Genomic DNA, 18272 nt, shown 5'->3' on the forward strand with positions numbered 1-18272 from the left:
CTTTCTTTCTTTCTTTCTTTCTTTCTTTCTTTCTTTCTTTCTTTCTTCCTTCCTTCCTTCCTTCTTTGCTTCCTTCTTTCTTTCTATCTTTCTTTTTTTTCTTTTGCTCTCTGTCTCGTCTCTGTCTCTCTCTCTCTTTGTATTTGCCTGATAGAACCTCAATTTATCATTGGACAGATAATCTGCAAGAACTTTTGTCCACATTAGAAATTCCACTTCTTTTACCAGATCCTCTTATTAGCTTTATTTATGCTCTGTTTTACCAAAGAACAAGAATTTATACTTAACAGAATTTTGAATCTTTGATGCTTTTCTCTACCTTACTCATATCCACTTAGTTTTCAAGTCTTAAAAAAATTCCACCTCAGAAATATGTATGTTTGCATATGTCCTCACATCTGTAGTCCCACTGCCATGATCCTAGTGCAGGCTCTTATTACCACCTTCCAAGACTATTGAAATAGCCTCCTAGCTAACTTTCCTATTTCCTCTTTGTCCTCCAATCCATCCCTCACATTGCTTCCAGATTATTCTTTTTGCATAGATTTTGTCTTGTTATTTCTTTGCTCAACAATCTCCAGTGACTCCCTATTGCCCACCAAGTACAGCTCAAAGTTCTTTGACAGTCATTCAAGGCAATTCAATTCAATGCAACAGACATTTATCAAATGTCTAATATGTGTAAAGGAAGCTAGGTGGCATAGTGGATAGAGCATTGGACTTGGAATTAGGAAGACTCATCTTACCGAGTTCAAATCTGGCCTCAGACACTTACTAACTGTGTGACCCTGGGAAAGTCACTTAACCTTGTTTGCCTCAGTTCCTTATCTGTAGAAAATGAGCTGGAGAAGGAATTGGCAAACTACGCTAAGATCTTTGCCAAGAAAACCCTAAAATGGTCATAAAGAGTCAGATACAACTGAAATGACTCGACAACAATAATAGCAACAACATGTATAATGCATTGTGCTTGGTGTTTAGGATATCAGTAAAACCCCCACCTTCAACGAGCCTAATCTCATATCTTTCCATATTTTCACTATAGCCCAACTGGACTACCTTCTGTCCTCCAAATGCAACCTGTATTTTTCTGCCATTCCTACTTTTCCCTATGCTTAAAATGCTCTCCCTTTTCCTCTTATATAGAATTCCTATCCATCCCAGTTCAAAAGCCAAGTCCTACATAAAGCTTTCTTGTTTTCTTGATGATGTCCTTCCCCTTTTGACCTCACAGAGTACTTTGTTCTATACCTCTCCAATTCCCCTAACAAGACTATAAGCTTTAGGAAGGCAGGGAGAGTGTGTTAACTAAACCTTCTATCTCCTTCACTTAACTCAGAGATGGCACATAGTATCTACTTGACGAGTGAGAGTTTGCTGAATGATTCAATTTGCATCAATCCCTGGAATCTATAGCAAGAATATCCTAATGATGTGGACCACCTATTAGTCTCCAATTCTCCCTCCTCATATTAAGAGTCTCTAGTGAAAGTGAACAAAAATGACTTGGCTTTGGAGGAATTCATTAGGTTACAGTCCTACACCAAGGTGCAGAGAGAAAGGAAGATATCTAGGACCAAAATATCTAGACTGAGGAAAAGTTTGCCACTACTGTAACAGTTTCTTGCAAATAAAATAGAGCCAAGGGTTTAGATTTATCTAATATTTCAAGTCTGGCTTCTCAGTCAGATCAACCTGTCACTGAGGCTAGTCTCAAAGCATCCCATAAAACGTGAGCTAACACCAAATGGCCCATAAACGAGCCAAAAGGAATCAGCCAGTACTTATGAGGTCTTCTGTGTCTGTTCCCTGGTGGGCTGCCCAGACAGCCTGGTTTAGTCCTTACAAAAGAAATTTCTGGCAGCTGGATATTTAGGCCAACACCATTAAGGGTGAATCTTGACATGCTATACAGAAAGTAAATTTCTGAGGGCCTGAAATTTTCATGGGGAAGTCATTCTAAGGCTTTTGCCACTCTGAACTGAAGGTCCTAGAAACTTCTCTTTAGTTCTCCAAGGTCCAGCCAAACTAGATTTCTTACTGTTCCTCATACACAACACTCCATCTCTCATCTTCATACTTTTTTGCAGTGCTTTTCTTTCCCCAAATCCCTGTGCATCTATCTTGCATATTCCTCTATATGTATATGTTGTCTTCTCCAATAGACTGTAAGCTCCTTGAGGGCAGAAATTGTTTCATTTTTGCCTTAGTATCTAGTACCTAGCAGAGTGCCTGACACGTAGGAGATGTTTTCTTTTTGTTTGAGGCAATTGGGATTAAGTGATTTGCCCAGGGACACGTGACTAGTGTCTGAGGCCAGTTTTGAAATCAGGTCCTCCTGACTCCAGGGCTGGTGCTCTATCAATTGCACCCCCTAGCTGCCCTGACAGTGCTTTTAAAAAAATAAATGCTTGTTTTAGCAGTGATCCATTTGCCCAGAATTCTCCCACACTATCCCCAGAATCCAAAGGTAGGCCTCTTTCCAAAGTCTATGTAGCTGCTGGTGGTATGAATTTTTGTATGTTCTGCATTTTGCAGCCTCCATGTAGTCTGAAACAACATATGGTGAGAAGGACAAAACAAAGTGAATATCACTGAAGAGAAAAGATGGGGCTCACAGAAGCGCTTCTACCTGGTACTCAGCCGAAAGGAAGTGACTGGGCTGAGGCTATAGCAGGAAGCCTCCAACATGGATTCATATGTTTATGTTGTTGCTTCACACTCAGTTCTTGTTACTGTTTCCCCTTAAAACTTCTCTTCCCACAAATTTCCATCTTTCCTAAAGCCAGTATATACATATAAAAAAGCTGTTTCCATCTTAGGACGAGCAAAAAGGCTTTCTAAATCCTTATGATACCTTTTCCATCATAGTGGGTATTTGGGCAAATATCTCTCAAAGCTCTGAGGTTTGAGGAAACTATTTCTTCCCAGTAGGACTGTGCCTATCTTAGTGTCTTATGTGGTCATAATTTTATTTCTTTTTTTGGGGGAGAGGGGTCATTTTTCATACTACCTATCTAGAGTTTGTTAGGTTTCCCAGAAAAATGATTAAATTCCTGGAAAAATAATTTCTTTTTCTTACTCTAAGCTCTGCATGTGATGGAAGAGTCCAAGTATGATACCACAGAGAAAAGTAGTCATGTTTCATACCACAACTCCATTTTTAATGGGTTATGCTAAAACTTAAGGGTTTTCAAAATTTAGACTATATTGTTTCGAGCTTTAAACTATTGTTTCACCCTACATACAAGTTAATAATTTTTTTCTTATAGTTGACCATAAATCTAAATAAAAACAGTGTTTTAAGATGTTCCTTGTTTGTTGTGGTATTCAAAATACAAGATTTAATGAAGACCTATCCATGGTGAACACTACAATGAAGAGAACAGCAAATTTCCATTCACCTTCCAGTTTTATTACAGCAAGAAGCATTTTCCTAAAGACCATTATTTTTTATTGTTATTTTTAAAAACTCTAAAAAATGACACCATTTTGCATTCACTTAAGAATGATGAAAACTTTATAAAGATTGTATAAGTGTCTGAAAAAAGTATTAATAAAAATGGACTTTAAATTGAAAAAGTGATTAATAAATCATTAGCTTATGGGTTATCTTGGCACATCTTTCTTTCTAGAGGACAACAATTGATGATGAAACTTTATTCTTTTATGCCTTTCAGGGAAAGGAGTAAACTTCAGCAAGTCAGTGTGATACTTCTCAGATACACTGGACATTTGTGTGAAAATAACCTTTGGCAGGTTCTCTATCACAAAGGGCATTGCTTCACATTTTACCACAATTTCTCTAACTCTCAAAGGACTATTTGGTATAAAGTTTCTTCTGTCCACATTCTTAAAATTCAGTGCTGAGTACACTACTCTGATGGTGCCACGGGAGTATTAAAAATGGGGAGCACATATATGAAAAGAGTTCTCTCTTTATAAATAACCATTCAGACTTGCAGGATAGTGTAATAGATAGAAAGCCAGATTTGTAGTTAGAGAACCTGAACTTGAATTTGATATCTGCCACTTGCTATCTGCCTGTCCTTGGTGAAGTCACCTATCCTTTCTAGGAATGAATTTCCTCATTTACAAAATGAAGATAAAGATTCCTTCCAGTTCTAAATCTCTGGTCCTGTGCTGAAGGTGGAAAATTCTGTATGTTTCTAAGCTACATTAAAATGCTTGGGTAACAACAACCTAAGCTGAAATATGAATTATGTCCTAGAAATTCTTGTATCTGTTTTTTTAGATATCTATTATTTTACTATATATCTATATATTATTGATTATCTATATATTAGGGCAGCTAGGTGCCACAGTGGATAAAGTGCCAAGCCTGGAGTCAGGAAGACCTGAATTCAAGTCTGGCCTGAGACACTTACTAGCTGGGTGATCCTGGGCAAGTCACTTAACCCTGTTTGCCTCAGTTTCCTCATCTGTAAAATGATCTGGAGAATGAAATGGCAAACTACTCCAGTATCTTCACCAAGAAAATCCCAAATGGGGTCACTAAGAGTCAGACATGACTTAAAAACAACACAACAAATGTATATATTATCTATATATTATATCTGTGTATCTCAATTTTCAGCATGCTATAGCAGAAAGTGTATTGAATCCAGCATCAGAAGACATCAAATTCTCTCCCTTATTAGCTGTATGACCTTAGGAAAATAATAATTCCTCTTAGCATTAGTTTCCTCATCTGTCAAACAGGGGTGATAATATTTGCAATACCTGAGTGTTGTGAGAATTAAATGAAATATGGTGCTTTATAACTATAAAATGCTATAAAATGTAAATTATTATTACAATGGCTATTTATTATCATTAATTTTATTTTGATTTTAGAATAAAACAAGCATTTCCATAACATAGTATAATGAAAAAAGATTATTGTACATAAAACTGTAAATCTATTGTGTACAACTTTATATTCCTTTTAAATAGATAATAAAATTATATAAATTTATTTTTTTCCCTTTCTTTTCTTTCCTCCCCTCCCCCCATGGCTACCATTAGACACAAATATGTATATATATGTAAAATCATTCTATACATATTTCTATTTATGAGTTTTTTATTATTTTTATTATTATTTTAGGTATATCACAACATGCTAAAATATATACTCACATGATGAAACAAACAGCTTGAACCTATGAAGTAAGTTACTATGAAGTAAAAAGTTAGCTGAATCTGTGTACACAATATACTTTGCTAATTTTCTCATTCGTAAGAAGTTTTGGTAGTAAAATTAAAAAAAATACAGAGAAAATTTATTATAATCAAGACCATGCTCAGTATAAAAGTAATGCTGAGGGTCAAAATATAGAAAGTAAGAGCAAGCTGTGTTATTCATATAAATTCATTTTATGAAGCTCCGTTTTCCTCTCAGTACAACATCCACATCTCTGACTCTAATCTTTTGAGTCGATGAGACTCAGGTGTGGTAATTCCAGAAGCGCTCCATGCTTGTGGGCCTACACCATTTCTGTCCTTGGATAGGCAACTTGGGAATTCCCCATTCCTAGGGCTTACTGTATTGTTGCCAAAATGAGTGAACACACCCAAGTAGTGTGGGCCAGAATTCTCGAGCTCAAGCAGTCTACAGCCTTAGCTTCAACTTCCCAAGGTTCTAGGAATACAAGAATATACCACTGCACCTGGCTAATCAGTGGTTTTGATATAAATATGAAAGGGAATGGCCTGTTTCCCCTACCCCCTAACCCTAATATTTGCTAATTTAAGCCAGGAGAATGATAAAATAAAATCAGTTTTAGAGTAAAGAAATGAAATTTGGACACTGGCTATTTTGAAATTTCATTTATGGTGCCTTTGCACATATCCATTTGACAGATAGCCTCCACATTATTTATTGGAAATAAAATATTATTAAAATATTATATGTAACATGTGTCATTCTATTAATACATGATATATTATTTAAGCTAAACATTGAATATTGTTTAAATATTAGATATAATATATTAAATATTAGATAAAATATTAGATATATTTTATATCATATTAAGTATATTAAAACACTATCTATAATTAAATTTTTTTTTGAAGACTGAGTCTCCCTATCTTGCCCAGATTGGAAGTGCAAGGGGGCTATTCAGTAGGCTGATTTTCCTCTGAGAGCTTTGATCTGCTACCCTTGGCCCTGCCCTGTCCCCATCTCAAGGACTTATCCTCTCAATGTTTAACTTCAGTGCTGACACCTGGTCCTAGTGCATAGCCCACAGCAGCTCAGAGCTCCTGAGAACCCCCAGCAGAGAGCTGGGATTATTGGCATATGCCATCACATCCAGCTAGATTATTTATGAACAGCTATTTTTGAATCTCACTCACCCTCTCCGCTAGTAGCCATTACCTTCTTCAAAATCTTACTTGAAACTCTCTTTTTCTGTAATGCTTTCCCTGAATAACCTCACTGAATTATGTGCCTATTTTATTCTGTATTTTTTTTTTAGCATATAATTACTTAGTTCCTTCATTAGCACCCCTTATATGTTGTATTTTAAATTGTTCTTAGGCTATTTCATGCAAATGATGGAACTGACTATGGTCTCTTTTTTGTACCTCATAATGCTCATTAAGCATTTATTTATTGATTGGTCGAGCGACCTATTTAGTGTCACAAGATCTTTGTAATTTCCAGTTTTGAAACGCTAATATGAAATTTCAGTGGGGTTAACTATCTAACTACAGAGATCCCTGAGTGCTGCCAAAGCTTCCATAGTCATCCCAGCATCAACAGAATCATATCTATTGGAATTCTCTTCTGATGCTAGAGATACAGCAACAAGTACACATGCCTCATCTGTCAGTGTCTTGACTTCAGGATGCCTCAAGTCATATTGGAAAATTACTTATGCTCCTACAGGCTTACTAGCAATGATATTTTGGTTAATGGTTGGAAAAAGCAGAGTTGCCTCAAAGCTACTTTATACCACAGCTTTATGTGTGTATGAGTGAGTAATGAATGCCCATTTCCACAATGTAATGTCATGCTCTGTAATCTTAAAGCAAGTGTGATCTATAAGGTCATAGAAGAGTAAGCAGTTATGAAAAAGAGAATTATAATAATTTTGACCCACCAAGATAGCAATTTAATGGGCAAGTCTATATATCAGGGTTACAACATGTTTGGGAGGTACACTAGCCTGTGCTACTATTAAATAAGCTTCTTTCTTCCCCTTTTCTTCCTTACAATCTCCCCAAACCTTTAATTCCATAGACTAGTGATAACAGACAAAATATTCACAGGGTATAAATACTTTTTCTATCACAAGCTATTTGAAGAGAAATCATAACTGTTATTTATTCAGGAACTGCTCTGAAAATAGGACAATTCTGTCACTGAGTAGGCCTGAGAGATAACATGTAGAGAGCTTCGAATTCAACAGAAATCAAACCTGACTACTGCTTCCAATACTTGCAAGCTTTATGACCATGGGGACAAATCACTTAATCTCCCTGAACCTCAGTTTTCTTACCTGTGAAATGGGGATAACAATACCTATACTATAGGACAATAGACCTATAGCTGGAAGGGACCTGAGAAGCCACCTAATGCAAACCAAGCATTTTATGGGCAACTAGTTGGCACAGTGGACAAAGCACAGGGCCTGGCGTCAGGAAGACCTGAGTTCAAATCTAGTCTCAGACAGCTGTTTGACTCTTAGTAAGTCCCTTAACTTCTATTTAACTCAGTTTCTTCTCTATAAAGTAGGAATAATAATAGTATTTACCTCCCAGGGTTATTGTGAGGATAAAATGAAATAATATTTGTAAAGCACCTGCCACATAGAAGGTACTACATAAATGTTAGCTATTATTATTATTTTATAGATGAGAAACTGTGGCATAGGGAGGTTTGATTTACTCAAAACCGCATAGATAGTAAGCACTAGATGGCACTGAACCCTGGTCCTCTTACTCCAACCTATCATTCTTTCCACAAACAATACTGTTCCTACCTAAAGAGTTGCTAGGAAGTTCAAATAAAATAATGGACTTAAAGTTCTTTGTAAACCTTAAGAAATATATGTATCATTATTATTTTATGCCTTCTTTTAAAAAAGCCTAGACCTGTGATTTGAACAGTGATGGGAACTCTCAGCGTGGAAACTCCCTCTGCCAATGCAAGTCTACAACTTATTTGTAACCTATAGTCTTAGAACAGTCACAGTTCAAATGACTTGCCCATGGTCACACAGTATGTATAGGTCAGAGGTGGGATTTAAATCCAGGCCTTTTCAACTTTAAAGTTGGCCCTTGATTCACGATGCCATACTGCTTCTTTATTTTATAAATACATATACACTAACATATGTAAAATATGCAGACCCTGAAAAGGCTATGTCCTGTCCCTACCATGACAATAGGAGGTGAGGAGAAGAAAAACACCATGAAGCTGATAGTTTCCTAATACTCAGCATATGTACCAGATTGCCCTCAACTGCCACACCCCCATCAAAAAAATTAACAGTAAGGAGGAAAAATGAAACAGTTAAATGAATAGTACTTTACCTTGTTCTTGCTTGATTCTCTCTCTTTCTGCATATCCAGCAGCTAGCATGTTAAGTCTATTTAGCCATCTGAAACAATAAATATTTTTTTAAAATCAAGAATATTGCTGTAACATGATAATTTCTTATACTTTGATTATTGTAAGTGAACTGAAGGGGATATGTAAAAGATTTTTTCTCTACATAGTATGTTTTCTTTGATGCTATGATTTATCTGGTCCCCAAGGATCATCATTTTGCCACTGTACAAATTGTTCTCTTACCAAAGGTCATGTTTCCAATGGAAAAATCTTTAGTGACTATGTGCAACATCCGTAAAATAAAGGTTTTGAGATAATCAAAGCCCCGTTAAGCCTAATGTTTATAGATGCACCAGCACTCCAATTATCTCAGCTGTTCTGCATGCTCAGAACTAACATTACTTTCTAAAGATTGAAGTATATTTAGGCCTAATTTGGCCTGATAAGTGAGGGAAAAGATTCAGAGCTCTTCAGTCAGAGGAAGAAGTTCTCTGTGTAACAAGCAAGGGGACTTAATTATCTTGTTATATGTTTTGGTGAAACACATTTATATTTCATGGAATGGGGAAAAAAAAAGTCATCATGGGGATAAATTTGAACCTTGTCTCTAAATGCAAAGTGATTGTGGTTTTTCTGTTAGTATGTGTACTTGTAACCTCTACTTAGATCCTGAAGATTTATTTTCATGAGCAAAGTAAGTTAAAAATAAACTCCTGCTATTCTTCTGTTTTTTAGGAGTATCGCCATGGTCAAATGCAGTCAGCTGCCTAGAGCAGTGCAGCCTCTTTTCTCACCCCTGTGGGGGCTTTCAGTATGTTCATTATCCAAGTGTTCAGAGTACATCAGCTTCTCAAATCACTAAGTCTTTAAGCCAATGTGACAACCTCCCATTGATAAAGCTGGAATTATTTACCAAATCTATTTACAAATCAGAAATAGAGTGGGATCTGCATTCCAACCTATTACCTGGTATCAGTATTTAGATTTTGGATGATTTTAGAAGTACCATTTCACTTAGTCCCATTGTTTATTGGAATAACATAATCCAAAAAAACACTGGCAGAGTTAACTGCATCCAAGAATTTCTTTTTTTATTTGTGCCACATAAAGAGATAGAAACTTATCTTTATTGACAAGTGGAAGACGACATCCTTTGAAGCTATTTCCATATTTCAACTTTATGCCGGGAGGTGGCAACATGGATTCAGATGATTATAATGTCATGAAAGGAGTTGTAGAGTTCTATCCTTAGAAAATAAAACTATCTAGAAAGCACTTTAACCCTTTGTTTTAAGAGTAATAGTCATTTATGTCTGATATTATTTTGAAAGAACAGGAAGTTTAAAAATAAACTGTATAATCATTGAGGATTTATTAAGCACTTACTGTATGCCAGGCATTGCAATAATCAAAGGCCCCCCAAACACCAAAAATAAAAAAAAACTGTGTAATCACCCAGTTTTGGGGAAGTAATGCAGAGAATGAAAAGGATACAATAAAGGATGATCAAATTCAGTGACATAATACCAAAATTTGAAAAATAAAACACATTGACATGTGAAAAGTTCTGAATCAACAAGATATGCAAACTAAACCTTTTAAAATCATCATTTGAAGGTTTAAACTGACAACTAATCTCCTGATGAGTTATAGGAAATATACTTGTAGTGAAACTGGCATGAAACATGACTTATGAGGCAAATAACTTATCTACATACTCTGGAGAACAGCTGGCTTAGGGCTTTATGGATAAAGAAGAAAAGGACACTTAAGCTAATACCACTAGAGATTTTTATCCCAGCTTCTTCATACTTCTACTTGATACACAATTCTGCAAGGAAATTCTGTTTTATGAGCATTATAAAAACAATGAGTTTCTTTAGAGATCAAAGAATTTCAAAAGGTCTTCTTAGTTTTTTTTCCTATGAGAATCACTGAAGATGTAAAACTAAAAGACCTCTTTAAAACTCCTTGAGTGGCCTACCAAGGAATTCATTGTTTTTTACACTACCCATAAGATGAAACTTTTCTGAATAGTAATGCACAGTTTCTCTGCTCATGGAAAAAAGCCTCTTAGAAAACATAAGAACAGAATTGCTGTCTAGGTGTTAGCTAGAAGAAGTCCATCGTGTACCCTTGCTGCAATGAAGAGAACTGTGTAGATAATTGTGAATTTCTCTATGCAGATGATTTCCAAACCTATATGGCTAGTCCTAGCCTCTTTCTTGAGCTATAATCATGCATCATTACCTGCATTTTACACATTTCTAACTGGATATCCTGTAGGCATTTCAAATTTAACATGCTGAAAAGAGAAATTATTGTCTTTCCCTCCAAAGTCTCCCTTCTTCCAAACTTCCCTATTACTGTTGAAGGCACTACCACCCATCCAGTCACCAGGGATTAAAATCTTGGTGTATGGGGAAGCTAGGTGACACAGTGAATAGAGCACTGGCCCTGTAGTCAAGAGGACCTGAGTTCAAATCTGGCCCCAGACACATAACACTCACTAGCTGTGTGACTCTGCACAAGTCACTTAAACCCAATTGTCTCAACCCCCCCAAAATCTTGGTGTAATCCTCTACTTTGTATAGATACTCTCACCCTATATATCTAATCTGTTACCTAATCTTGCTATTTCTACCTTCACAACATCTCTCTTATACGTCCTCTCTTCTCCACTTACACAGCCATAGCTCAAGTTCAGGCCGTCATCACCTCTTGCCTGTACCATTTATTACAATAGCTTTTTACATGGTCTCTGTGCCTCATGTCTTCTCCTAATCCAAACCATCTACCACTCATCTGCCAAGGTGATTTTCCTAATGCATAGTTATGACCATGTTATCCCACTATTCACCTCCTGTGGGGTCCTATGATCTCCAGGATCAAATATAGATAAACTCCTCTCCTTGATATTTAAAACTCTTTATAACCTTGCTCCTTCCTGCCACTCCAGTCCCTTCATGAACTCTTTGACCCAGTTTCACTGGTATACTTGTGATGCCTTAAGGACAACAGTACTTTTTCTGTCTTTATGCCTTTACTTTGGCTGTCCTTGGAATGATCTACCTCATGTCTGCTTCTTAATTCCTCTGGTTTTCTTAAAAGTTCAGCTCAAATCCAACTTCTGAAGAAGGACTTTCTTGATACGTCCAGCTGGTAGTGCCTCCTCCTTTCAGATTACCTTCTATTTTACTTCTGTTTATATTTCATATGTATCTCCTTATTTCAATGATATCTCTCCCCTCCTTGCACATTAGAACATGAGCTCCTTGAGAACAGGGACTGTTTTTGCCCTTCTTTGCATTCTCAGCACTTAACTTAGTGTCTGGCTCATAGGAAGTATTTAATAAATGCCCATTGAGCAGTTGACAGATGGGATCTTTTACAAGGATGCAGATAGAGGAAAGTCTTTAAGACAAAGATTTATCTTTCATGACCAAAACATCTTTAAACAAGAACTATCTAGGAAAGGGGAAAGCTTGGCTATATGCTTTCAGGATCAATAAACCATTTTTATATGTGGCATGGGATAATAAAATCGTAATTTCATTAAAACGCAAATAAGAAAATGCCTAAGAAAAGTCCAAATACATCTTCATCTAAAGGAGAGTTCAATGTTACTATGATTTACTTACCAAAAAGATTTTGTTATATATGAAAATGTAGGTATGTGCCTATAAATCGTATGCATATACTCACATCAACAATTTATTATGTAAAAAGTAAAGAAACCTACCTGTCAGAGGAAAGCAAATTCCCATCAATAATGCCCCATCAGTACTTTCTTGCTATTTGTACCTCTTGTCTCACCTAAAATAACAAGTGGTGCTAAAAGGCTTCCCTAATGAAAGTAGTTGTCAGAGATATGAGCGTGAACAAAAGGAGAAACATGACTGAACTATAATTAAAAAGAAAAGACTCAGTATTCTAGTCTGTGGAGCTCTTGAAATTATGTTGCCTCATTTCTAAGCTGACATTAAAAATACTCTTAAAGGTTTAAGGTGTGGAGAAGTTTTTTCGAAAAAAATACAGGATAGTTTTTCATGGATCCATTTCTTGGGAAAAAATGAAAATAACAAAAAAGGGTGGTTGATTTTAGCATCTCACAAAACAGATGCAACTGAAAATATCAGGATTTATGTCTGGGAATCTCTCTTCCCAGAGAGGTCAGCATTTTTTTGAACTATTGAGAAGAAGAGGGCCATGGGGAGGAGGTGGGCTTTTGTGAGTAAAAGACAAATACTTTTTTTTTGGAAAAAAAGCATAAAATTAAAGTCATTTTAAAGATAAAAAGTCAGATTAGGATGAGTCACAGACCAGGAAGTCATTCATTATCTTTCTAAGATGGTGGTGATTCCTTGGAACTGGTCTATGACTGTACACAATTCCTTTTACTAGTGGCGCATATGTTTTCTTCCCTCTGTGGACAAAGCCAGCCTTCACAGTATATGTGACTTTATGAGGAAAGAGTTACTCATGGATATTGATCACTCAATTTTCAGTTTGTTCATGATGTGAACGCTTCACATTTATCCTGAAGCCAGTGAGCTCAATGTGTGGACAATGCTTTGTGAGCAACCAGATCAATGGTGCCTGGTAGAACAATTAAAACCCAAAGTAAGAGCAAGACTCCAACCAGTACAAATTAATCAACATTTCCATTTTGCAGAGAAGCTTTAATTGGGAGTGCAAAAAACTGTCCAGTTTTTCAAATGGTAACCATAGTGACATTTTCATGAACAAGTCATATAAATCAAGAGAAGATGATATAGATCACATAAAAGCTCAGATTCCTCATTAATAGTAAATCTTTTTTTTTTATCAAGTTTTATGCACCATCTGGTTCCATATCTGCCTCCTCTTCTTTTACAACATCTGTCTTCTTCCATTAGGAGAAAAAAAGCCCAGGAATTCAATTTCAGCTAGAAGCATTAGGGCTTTTATTTAATCTCCTTTGTTTTATCTTTGGAAGTGCACAATTATCCATGTACTTTTAAAGTTTGGGTACTTATTCATCATGGATAGGGAAATGATGGCAAAAGGTGTTATGAATAATATAAGGTGACAGCAAACCTTGGATCTAAAATAATATGGATAAAATCTCTCTCTCTCTCTCTCTCTTTCTCTCTCTCTCTCTCTCTGTGTATGTGTGTGTGTGCGTGTATTTTGGTCCACATTTATGTAGGTACATTTATTTATAGGTCTGGTCAACCTGTGTCATGGGGAATTTTGTCAAATTTAGCTAAACATTCAACCTCTTTTCAACATTATTCAAGAGAAAGAGAGGGAGAAGAGGAGTATTTGAGAAGTGAAGGGAGACAGATAGGCCAAATCCATCACATTATGGTATTCATCCATCTAGAGAACTGCTTAGCCTTTGGGGATGATTTTCCCATAAATTATCTAATTGTTGGATATGGCCAAGTTTTCCTTGATTCATCAGATCCTCATTATTCAATTCAACTTAAGTATTTGTTACAAAACCACTTTGTTCCAGGCATTAGCAATGCAAAGAAAATCAAGTACAAAATACATAGAAAGTAGTTTTTAGGGGGAGAGCAATAATCACTGGGGGAAAGGAGAGTATGAGTTGGAGAGATCAATATAATTTTCCTATAGGGGGTAGCGCTTGAGATCAACTTTGAAGGAAACTAGGATTCCAAGAGGCAGAAGTGAGGAAGAAGGGCTTTGCAGGCAAGAGGAACAATGAGTACAAAAGTGTGGAGGATGGAAAGTGAAAAAAGAATAATGATTCAGTCATTTTGACTGGAATGTTGAGTTCATGAAGGGGTGTAATGTCCAATAAGCTAGAATGATAGGCTCAACCCAGATTGTGAAAGATTTTAAAAGCCACATGCAAAAGTATGTACTTTCTCTTGGAGGGAAGAGAGACTCACTGAAGTTGATCTTGAGTAAAGGGGTGACATAGTGGGATGTATGCTTTAGGGTTATTGATTTTGTTGCTATGTGAAATTAGGGAGAGAAGAGGGGTGAGGAAGAGAGAGAAAGAGAGAGAGAAAGAGAGAGAGAGGGAGAGAGAGAGGGAAGGAGGGAGGGAAGGAGGATACTGGAGACAAAGTGACTGCTGCAATTACCTTAATTTTTGTTTTTTAAATTGGCCATTTGGAAGTGGTTAGCAACAAAAAGAAAGGGAAATAGCAGCTTCCTTACATATTCAGCATCTGAGATGACTTCCACTTCATTTCAGCTATTGAGAATTCCAGGCATATCTATCTAGATCTCCATGTCTAGATATCTAGATATACATATATCTATATATATAAAATGTATATATGTATATATAACTATACTACAATATAGTATATAGCATATACAATACTATATATGCTATGTATATGCTATATATGTGTTATATATACATGTGTGTGTTTCTCTACTTTTCCAACTTGTCAGTTTCAATCAAAAAAGCTCTGCTTTTTAAAATGCTCATGTTTAAATTAATATTTATTTGGATAACTAACCAATTAACTGAATAGCTGGTGAGTGATCATGACTGTTTGACACTAAAGAAAAAGTCACAGCTTAAAACTAGATATTACAAAGGTCTTGTGGAATAATGATTGGGTTCAATTAAGGGGGAAAAAAATCCAAACACCAATCAAACAAATCTTTCTAGATCTTAGATATATTGCTACTATTGAATATACATAAGTATAATAATAATAAGTATTATTGTAAAATCATTACAACTATACAGGATATCCCCAAAATATATGATTGGCTTTTTATAGTTTGTAAAGTTTGGTTCATTTTTTTTTGTTTTTTTTACCTGTTCATATCATCCAGATGTTCAGCAGCAAAGTAAAAACTTTTGATTTTAGGATGACAAGCTTTGAATGCACTGTAAAAAAGGAACATAATATAAAAGTAGGTAAAGTAATATGTATTTTATTTTCAGGCACAAAACAATTAAACACTCTATTGCTATTCATTAATATACCTTAATACTGTTTTTGTATCCGTATGAATAGTGGTTGTACCACTATGACAGAAAGGTCAGTTAAAAAAAAATAAATCTTTCAGGAAATCAGCTTAGTCATTAAATTTTATCAGCCACCTAAGTGGAAGAAGTGGGTGTAAATGCAAATAGAATCTTATGCCAATACATGAAAGATTTGTTATTTCATCAGCACGTGGGAACTCCCAGTGTGTTACCTCGATCCATCAATACAGATTGGAGCCAAATATGACTCATTTGGTAAGCTCCCAAAGCTGCTTAAGATTCTGATCAATTATGTGATTTGCCCAGTATCACAAGCAAATATCAGAGAAGAAATTTGAACCCAGGTCTTCTTGACTTCAAGTTTAGCACTCTATGCACTATTCCCAGTTACCTTAAGCAGTTTGCATATTGAGAGACACATGCAGGCATTTTCAAAACAGCTTTTGTGTAATTGCTGATCTCTGGATCCATGTATTAATTGAAAGTCCTATTCAGAAACCTGTTTCATAAGCCATGTAGGCCTCAATAATGAAAAAAAATCTGGATCAAATAAAGAGTAACTTTGCACATTTAGCTAAACCTTAAAATTGTTTCTATACCATATAAGTGAAGAGAAGGAAAAAAGAAGAGGGGTTGAGGATTGTGGAAAAAGAACAGAACATAAAGGCAAATAGTCCAACCAATCCAAGAATTTTTTTTTTCAATTTTAGGATTTTTGTGAAGGATAAAGTCATAGAAACAAAGTGAAGGGAGCAAAAGACTTGACTAAACCAGTGTCTCAACCAGGCAAGGGGTCATGCAGCAGCACAGATTACTTTAGTGGGGTAGTTATGGTTATTCTTACTTTATATAAGTGGAAACTAAGAAAAGCTAAGTGATTTATCTCATGGGGCACACAGGAGTCAATGCCAGAGGTAAGGCCCAGGTGTCCTGAATCTCCTGATATCATCTGATCATAAAGCTTTTGTATAGGTATACATTATATGCAAAATGCCCATGTGAAAAGGAAAATTTTCATCTCTAAGTTAGAATAAAAATGACAGTGCCACATGGAAAGAAGTCTTAAAAAAAGAACAAAATTATCCATCTATGTTATTTCTCTGATTAGACCACACATGTTTACATTGCTCATTCTAGCCTAGTTTGGGGGCAGCAGGATGGTACAATGGATAGAGTACCAGGCTTGAAGTCAGGAAGACTTGTCTTCCCTAGTTCCCTAAATCTGGCCTAACAAATTTACTAGCTGTGTGACCCTGGGAAAGTCACTTAACCCTGTTTACCTCAGTTTCCTCCTCTGTAAAATGAGTTGGAGAAGGAAATGGCAAACCATTCCACTACTGTTGCCAAGAAAATCCCAAATGGGATCACAAAGAGTTGGACACGACTGAAAATAGCTGAACACCAAGAACAACAGCAGCCTATGATTGAGAGTACAAGTCTGCAGGCCTCTATGGTTGTGACACCAATCTGGAAGTAAAGACAAGTAAAAACCACACTTAACTATTTCTTGCGACATTCACTGGCTCTATCAATTTTAAATTCAGGCAAACTGATGAATCCTTCTGCTTTTTCATCCTAAAGAATAAAAAAAATCCTTTTCAGTACATCATCTACAGAAGATTGACAATTAAATCATCTAATTTATTCCCAATGATGTATCAAAGTGACTTTTCATTTTATTCCCTTAAATCAGAGCCAAGACTGATATTTTAGAAATGACAATTGTGGCTTCTCCTTTTGAACTCTTTGTAATTCCATGTCATCTTTGAATAATACTATTTTTCATAATCTTCTGAGTAACTTTTCGATGACAAAGGAAACAATTAAAAAGAAAACATGTCATAAAAAAACCTCTTCATTATTATGAAGTTAGAACTTGTTACTTTCAGAGGTGAAACAAAAAATTCAAATAAGCATTTTTCATTCCAGTATGGTAATACAACATTAGTAGCCATTTAAAATTGTTTAGCTTAGTAACAACTTTAGGTCCAAATTTTCACCATTTCAGAACTGATGCAATCTGAACATTTTTCTTTAATTTACTTATGAACATTTAGATATTTTTAAATGTAGAAAAATTCCCAAACAACTTTGATTTTCAGTTTTTCATTTCAACAATATGCAATAATACAAATGTATAATATACAAAAATGAAGATAAAGCACTCCTTAAGGAGACACTGTGCTAGATGCTGCTATCCCAAAATGCAATCAATAAACATGAACCATATTTTATTAAATATACAAACCACTATTTCGCATAATCCACAATACCTGTCTATATTAATAAAGATCAATTAGTTCTTTGACTATCTGGATTGGGATACACGGCATGTAACTAAAATTGTTTTTTAACAACATTCCACATGTAAAATATCTTTTAATTATGCCTTTTTTAAACTAATAAATGCTTCTTTTTCTCCTAAAATATAAGGAATTAGGATAGGTGAATTGTGCAATATCTAAGTTTAGATAAAAACTTCGTAACTGTTGTTTTTGTTTATGCCACTTGGGATTATCATGATCTTCTTCCTAAAATTTTCTTCAACTTTTTTTTGGGGGGAGTGCTGTTTTATGCCTTTTGACCACTCAGATTAAAATGAGATTATACTTTTCATAAACATTCTCATTCTAATTTTGCCTATGTCCTTGTACCACCTCAAAAGCAGCCAGATTTTCTATTCTGTATTTTCTCTTCTCTTCTCTTCTCTTCTCTTCTCTTCTCTTCTCTTCTCTT

General features: G+C 35.6%; 1 protein-coding gene across 4 annotated transcripts in view; it reads right to left on the reverse strand.

Annotated features, from left to right (window-relative positions):
- CNKSR2 (connector enhancer of kinase suppressor of Ras 2) overlaps window positions 1–18272 on the reverse strand; it is a 334822-nt gene that overhangs the window by 58902 nt on the left and 257648 nt on the right. For all 4 annotated transcript variants that reach the window (XM_027868521.1, XM_027868512.1, XM_027868505.1 and 1 more), the window contains 3 exons: window positions 17038–17111; window positions 15363–15434; window positions 8548–8615 (listed from right to left, as the gene is read on the reverse strand). In XM_027868521.1, coding sequence (XP_027724322.1) covers window positions 8548–8615; window positions 15363–15434; window positions 17038–17111 — 214 coding nt within the window. The remainder of the gene's footprint in view (window positions 1–8547; window positions 8616–15362; window positions 15435–17037; window positions 17112–18272) is intronic.

The sequence above is a fragment of the Vombatus ursinus genome, unplaced genomic scaffold (assembly GCF_900497805.2).
Source record: "Vombatus ursinus unplaced genomic scaffold, bare-nosed wombat genome assembly UNPS02001419.1, whole genome shotgun sequence".
NCBI classification, from domain to species: Eukaryota; Metazoa; Chordata; class Mammalia; order Diprotodontia; family Vombatidae; genus Vombatus; species Vombatus ursinus.